This window comes from Berghia stephanieae, chromosome 6 (genome assembly GCF_034508935.2).
Source record: "Berghia stephanieae isolate SIO BIC M18660-M18661 chromosome 6, UCSD_Bste_1.3, whole genome shotgun sequence".
NCBI classification, from domain to species: Eukaryota; Metazoa; Mollusca; class Gastropoda; order Nudibranchia; family Aeolidiidae; genus Berghia; species Berghia stephanieae.
In genome coordinates this window covers 66,228,240-66,235,739 of record NC_088365.1, presented here as the reverse complement: position 1 = coordinate 66,235,739, position 7,500 = coordinate 66,228,240, and the positions used below count along the sequence as shown (strand labels likewise).

At 34.9% G+C, this 7,500-nt stretch overlaps 1 protein-coding gene across 2 annotated transcripts in view; it reads right to left on the bottom strand.

Moving 5' to 3' along the window:
• Positions 1-7,500, bottom strand: part of LOC144975487 (uncharacterized) — a 57,418-nt gene that overhangs the window by 12,790 nt on the left and 37,128 nt on the right. For both annotated transcript variants that reach the window (XM_078919615.1, XM_078919616.1), the window contains 6 exons: positions 6,298-6,377; positions 4,122-4,230; positions 2,686-2,760; positions 1,627-1,715; positions 1,013-1,086; positions 214-290 (listed from right to left, as the gene is read on the bottom strand). In XM_078919615.1, coding sequence (XP_078775741.1) covers positions 214-290; positions 1,013-1,086; positions 1,627-1,715; positions 2,686-2,760; positions 4,122-4,230; positions 6,298-6,377 — 504 coding nt within the window. The remainder of the gene's footprint in view (positions 1-213; positions 291-1,012; positions 1,087-1,626; positions 1,716-2,685; positions 2,761-4,121; positions 4,231-6,297; positions 6,378-7,500) is intronic.

Genomic DNA, 7,500 nt, shown 5'->3' with positions numbered 1-7,500 from the left:
AGTTCAACATTCCAAACCCAGGAGTTCAAGACTTAGCGTCATCAGCCCCTCCGATGACGTCACCTGTATCATTTCCTATCAAAAATGTATTCGTTTTTCACATTGATTGGATCTCGAGTTTAACGGTCTTGACGTTTTAGAATAATCCTTATTGTCAGAATATTATCAGAGCCGAGTGACGTCATCGTCATCCATTCTATGGTCCTGGCTTACCCCGAATGTTTGCCCTTTATTTAGATAGGCCACGGACTCTGCAAATCCTGCGCCTTCTTTCAACACCATGACAGCCACTGTGGATGGAATAAATATGGGATCATAGAAATAGGATACATGGGATGCTTGGTCTAAGGGAACTTAAAGACAGAAAGAGAGGGGGAAGAGAGAGAGAGAGAGAGAGAGAGAGAGAGAGAGAGACAGAGAGAGACAGAGAGAGAGAGAGATAGAGAGAGAGAGAGAAAGAGAGATAGAAAGAGAAATAAGAGAGAGAGAGAGAAATAAGAGAGAGAGAGAGAGAGAGAGAGAGAAACAAGAGAGATATAAAGAGAGAAAGAGAAATAAAAGAGAGAGAAAAACAAGAGAGAGATAATAAGGAGAGAGAGACAAGAGAGAATGAGAGAGAGAAAGAGAGAGATAATAAGAGAGAGAGAGAGAGAGAGAAGGGGAAAGAGATGAGGGTGATGGTGTCTATCTATGAGAAGCGGAAGAGGAGGGAGAAGAAAAAGATGATGAGGAGGAGGCAGATGAAGAAGAAGAAGAAGAAGAAGAAGAAGAAGAAGAAGAAGAAGAAGAAGAAGAGAAAGAAAAGAAGATGATGATGATTATGTTGATGACAATGATGATGATGACGATGATGATGATGATGATGATGATGATGATGATGATGATGATGATGATGATGATGATGACAACGATGATGATGATGGTGATGATGACAACGACGATGACAACGATGATGATGATGATGATGATGATGATGATGATGATGATGATGATGATGATGATGTTTCCTTACCAGAGCCAGAGAGAATAAAGTAGTAGCCAGATGCCGGATGACCTTGTCGTACCAGAAGACGTTTCGAGTCATAGCTAAAGTGTTACGTAAGGAAGAAATGGAATAAATTCACTACTCTTGTATTTTTTGTTTCTGATTAATGAATTTAAACTTTTTAAAGAGTTTTAAAAATTTCGAAAATTAGTCAAATAAATGTGTCTTATAGATAGTATGCGCTTGTCTAGGAAGCTCAAAACATTGCCATCCGGAAGTATAACGGACCAACACACAAAACTATGTGTAACCTTGAACGTATTATAGTTTGGTTAATACAGTTTAGCTAGAATTACTCATAAAAGTGGATGGAAAAAAACCAATAACAAAGACCTGAGTGGCGTCAACTTCATACTATCTATAGCATCAAGTTACAACCAAAAAATTTCTCAAAGTTACAAAAACTAAAACTTCTCAATTCTACAAGAATCAATGTTACAAAAAAGTAATTTCTCAAAGTTACAAAAACTAAAATTTCTCAGAGTTACAAAACACTAATTTCTTACATTTACCCAAAAAAATATTTTTTTGAATCTCAAAGTTACAAAAATTAAAATGTCCCAATTTTGGTCACAACCCACCTTTCGTACATTCCACGTTCTGCAATCTTTCTCTGCATTCTGGCAGGGAAGTCTTGGAAACAGGGAATGTTTCGAGTTGCTATCTGGACCTGGCGATGTTTTGGGTGGCAGAGATATTGTTGGATTGGAACAGTTTTCAGATCGGAAAAGATATATATATATATATATATATATATATATATATATATATATATATATAATATTACTCTCTCTCTCTCTCTCTCTCTCTCTCTCTCTCTCTCTCTCTCTCTCTCTCTCTCTCTCTCTCTCTCTCTCTCTCTTTATCTATCTATCTATATATCTATATATCTATCTTTCACTGAATCTCTATCTCTCTGACTCTCTTTCTCACTCTTTATTTCTCTCTCTCTCTCTCTCTCTCTCTCTCTCTCTCTCTCTCTCTCTCTCTCACTCTCTCTCTCTCTCTCTCTTCTGTGTGTGTGTGTCTCTCTCTATCTATCTATATATCTATATATATATATATATATATATATATATATATATATATATATATATATATATATATATATATATATATATAATGCAAATTGTCACTCACATTTTTTGTGGCCGAGACGATTCGTTTCTGTGTCTTACACGTCTTCAGTCGGCGTAATCCATAGTAATGTCCGTAGAAAAGTGATTCGTCTCGGCCACAAAAAATGTGAGTGACAATTTGCATTCTATACTAGCTCTAACCATCATTATCGAGCACTTTCGTACCTACGAGTACCCACCAACACTCTTAAATATATATATATATATAATATATATATATATATATATATATATATATATATATATATATGCGTGTGTGTGTGTGTGTGTGCGTATGTGTTTGTGTGTATCTTTTTCACACTCATTCCTCATGTGCGTCTTCAATATAACGGTATTGCTATATGGGTGCTCTAGCCTGCTACTCACAAGTTAGTATAACTTATATGTAAATAGTTAAAATTATTTCGTTGTTAGTTAAAAGGTAATCTCTAGATATAATATAGTTTATTTTTAATGACGATTCTCAAACTCTAGTTTGTGACGTTCAGTGAATATACTCACATAATAAATCTCCTGTTGGGTTCTCTGTTCGGGTTCTAGTGACATGATTCTGATAAACTCTTCTGATATTCTGGTCTGTGGAGAAGGGGAGAGAAACAAATAAATGTTCTAAAACATTTTGGCTGATTTGTTGTATTACAGGTACATTTACAATCCCTATAAGATAAATCGAAGAATTAGGCAAGAACAAGATTTGGTGTTTTCACAATGTAACAATGACGTGCATTTTAAAAAAAGTTTTAATTGAATTGAGTTTTTATATAGCGCAATATCCATTAAATGTGTTCAAAGAGCTTTACAAAGGGTCCCTGACCAAGAGCAACACTTAAGATGTAGAACGAGACATGATGCCTGTTAGGCGATATTACAATTTTTTGACAGAGACAACGCCGTTGACGGCCGGGTACTCATTTTACACCTGAGTACTGTGAGAGAAAGAGAGTAAAGAATCTTTATCAAGGACTCAACTATGCGCCTAGCTAGGCCCTAACCACAAGACTTTCCGATCCGAAAGCGAGTGTCATACCACAAGACCGCATAGCCGCAGGTAGCAAGAACGATATCTCTGCTGCAGACCAAATCATAATTGAACACACCAGAGAATAAATAGAATTTCTTAAGATGCCAAACTACGAAAAAGTGACATTTATTCTATCTCGTGAATTTACCTAATCAGCTTTGTGGCGTTGGTTGACATTTTGATAATACATGGGATGAGAATTAACTGGTTCTACATTGAGTCTTGAAAAATGTTGAGATATTACATGCGTTACAATACTGGTTCTACATTGAGTCTTGAAAAATGTTGAGATATTACATGCGTTACAATCAAGATTTTAAAAGGCTTTGTCTGACAAAAAAGTGGTAAAAGGATAGCCACTCGGCCCTCACCATGGGCAACTTTAAGTTCGTTAGCTTCAACGCAGAAGGACTGTCATCAACAAAGATAGATTAACTTTACTGTCCAACCTCAAGGCAAACAAATCGGGAAATTGACGTATACAAGATGTATAAAAGAGTGGATCGCGTCTTGTGCATCTCTTATAGACAGAGCATGTTTGCCTTGAGGTTGGACAGTAAAGTTATTCTATCTTTGTTGATGACAGTCCTTCTGCGTTGAAGCTAACGAACTTAAAGTTGCCCATGGTGAGGGCCGAGTGGCTATCCTTTTACGACCCTGACTATGGAAGAGTTGTTGTTGTTGGTGTTGGGGGGACGGACATGTAGCAAGGGTCCACGTCGCGTCCCTGGAATCCCCCGCTGGAGACCGATTGCTACAAACACGCTTGCACAAAAGAGTGGGTGAAGTTTATATAAGGTTATTAACAAAAAGAACTTTAAATCAATTTTTCTCAATTTGAACAAATATGGAGATAGAACCAGATAGCCCTCAACACACGAACTGTGGTCAACTTACTTGTTTGTTGGTAACTTACTTGTTTGTTGGCTTTGTATTTTGACGGGTCGAAAAGTAAATCGGCTGGCTCGTATTCTCCACGAAAGTCAATTTTCATAAAGGTAGAGAACTCTGTGTTGTCGTGAGATCTGGAGGATCACGTGATTTGAGATGCAGGAAATAAAAAGTCATTGGAAAAAAGTGCGTGTGAAAAACCAGCAGATGTTGAAGTGACAAAATAAGGAGCACACACTGGAAATCTGAATAAAAGTGTGGAAGAAAAATTGCAGCGTCGCTCAGTGGTACGATCTTTGATTCGTACCGGAAAGGTACCGAGTTCGATCACCCGCCGCTGCGCTGTGTGACCTTGACCAAGTCACCGCACACTAGCTTTATTTGCGGCGCTGCATTGCGGCTGATGCCTGGGTTTTTCCAGTCATTCCTTGGACCCTAGAGACAAAGTTCCCCTATGGGATGAATAAAGATAATATTATTTTACTTATTTATTAAGAAAAGGTGTCAGATAAAGCAAGAAAGAAAAATACAAGAAAAAAAAACACATCCCAAAATCATTGGTCTTCTTCTACTGGGAATCGAACTTTAGAGCTTCTGATTGATTTCTTGCTTGTGGCAATCAGAAGGTCACAGGTTTGATCCCCAATCAAAGAGGACTGATTTTTGAGATGTTTTTTTTTTCTGGTATATTTATTTCTGGCTGTGTCTGGCACTGTTTCATACACAGCTGTTTTCAGAAAAAGCAGAAAGAATATAAAAGAAAATTCCAATTAAATAAAATGTCAGAAAACACAAAAGTTTGATGACGACCTATTGATTCAGTCATTAAAAATACTTGTACATAAATTGTAAAGCATGTGTATACTATAGGTGGGTATCAACGTGCACTTCTTTTTAGGTCTGATAACCCACTTCCTTATGGGCTCATTGTTGTAATGGAAATCTCAAAAAAGGACGCAAAATATTGTCCATTATAACAATGTTAAACTAGGCCCATAAGTCGGTGGTTCGGATGTCAAACCTGCATATATGTACACGTCAATGGGTGTTTATACATAATCAAAATAAATCTAAGCCTATTTTTAATGTTGAATTTAATGCTTGGGGCTGGGGGGGGGGGGCTGGGGGGGGGGGAATACAAATGTGAGAGAAACCTCAACCTAGTATCTGAGTGGTCTCGATGCTACTCAAAATATATATTGTAATTTTTACAAATACGTTTGGGTTTAGCTTGTGGCATTATCGAGAATTAAATGTCTTTTTTTTTAATCATGCCAAAAACTGAAATGCCACTTTTCTGATCAATCTAACTTTTCACCAGTTAATTATCGTACTCTGGAAAGGCACGTATTTAGAAATTTGGCCAGAAAACTCGTCCTAAAATCGATCGAATTAAATGATCCTCCTCTTGGCAAAAACTCTCAACCCTGATAGATTAATATTTGAAGGACGAGTTTTCTGGCCAAATTTTTTAATTCGTGTTTTTCCAAAGTACGACTTTTAACGTGTTAATTCACTTTTTTTGACAGCTGGTTCACCCCGATATAAAACCAGATCGATGGGACACGACACAATTATCTGACGTAAAGATCTGAACAAGTGTGTATGAAAGATGCCAGAAAAAGCAAGAAAGAAAAATACAAAAAAAAAACATCCCAAAATCAGTCTAGCTCGACTGGGGATCGAACACCAGACCTTCTGATTACCGGTCAAACATGTAATGATAGCATGTCTGACCAATAATCAGAAGGTCTCAGGTTCGATCCAGAGTCGAGTTCGATTGATTTTTGGGATGTTTTTTTTTTCCTTGTATTTTTCTTTCTTGCTTTTTCTGGCATCTTTCATACACACTTGTTCAGATCTTTATCTTACACTGGTGCCTGCTCCTTAACTATTTCCCTACCAGTCTTTTTAGAATTTCCCCCGAAAATTCACTCCCACCCAACACAAGAATAGACTTTTCTTACTCAAACAAAAAAGTAACAAGTGTCTTCTATACAGAATGTTGTTCAGCAAAATGATGTCTACAACACAGTGTTTAGTATTTATAATTATAATCAACGCATTTAAATTGCTTTACATGTTGTGATGTACAAGAGAAATCAGAATGAGAAAATAGTCGGTTGAATCGTAACGAATGTGGGGATTTTCCTATTGTTGGTAAGGAAAAGGATAATTTCTAAATTAAATATCTGGCTTACTCTCCGGTGTGGTCCCTTGCCAGCCGTTGGCAGAAGATGACGATACGTGCAGCCAGACGGAATTTGGACAACATCAATCTCTGGGGGAGAATCATAGATATACATCTGTACTACCAGATCGCTTGCGATGTACGTTTAGCACGCGATACGACGCCATTCATACTTGGGGCAACCTATACCGGAAATGGGGAGTGGCGTGTTGGGTTTTCGTTCATTTGTTATCAAAACAGTTTTAAGGAGACAATGGTTAACATTGCAAATCACAAAACGTTTATAATATTATACACCTAACTATTGCATTTTACATCTCCGTAAATTAAATATTCATTTGTCTTTCATTGTGTTTACTTCATTCATCAATATGGTGCATTCCTGTTGTGTATACAAATGCCATATTAGAGCCCTAAAGACAGCAAAATTACTTTTCATAGATTAGTCAAATTTATTACTTTATTAGCCTCATGATAATGTATGAATGCATGTTTGTGTAATTTTGCTTTTTGAGAAATTAGTGGCGATGATGATGAAGATGATGAAGATGCTGATGATGATGATGAAGATGATGCTGATTATGATGATGGTGATGATAATAATAATAATAATATAATAATAATAATAATAATAATAATAATAATAATAATAATAATAATAATAATAATAATAATAATAATAATATTAATAATAATAATAATAATAAAATAATAATAATAATAATAATAATAATAATAACAATACTACTACTACTACTACTACTACTACTACTACTACTACTACTACTACTACTACTACTACTACTACTACTACTACGACTACTACTACTACTACTACTACTACCATCATCATTATCATCGTCATCAACATCATAGTCATTACATTATTATTATTATTATTATTATTATTATTATTATTATTATTATTATTATTAGTATTATTATTATTATTATTATTATTATTATTATTATTATTATTATTATTATTATTATTATTTATTATTATTATTATTATTATTATTATTATTATTATTATTATTGTTATTTTTTCTTGTTACTAATTATTATTATTATTATTATTATTATTATTATTATTATATTATTATTATTATTATTTATTATTATATATTATATATAGTATATAGTATATAGTTATATTAGTATAGTAGTAGTTAGTGTAGTAGTAGTAGTAGTATAGTAGTAGTATTATTAG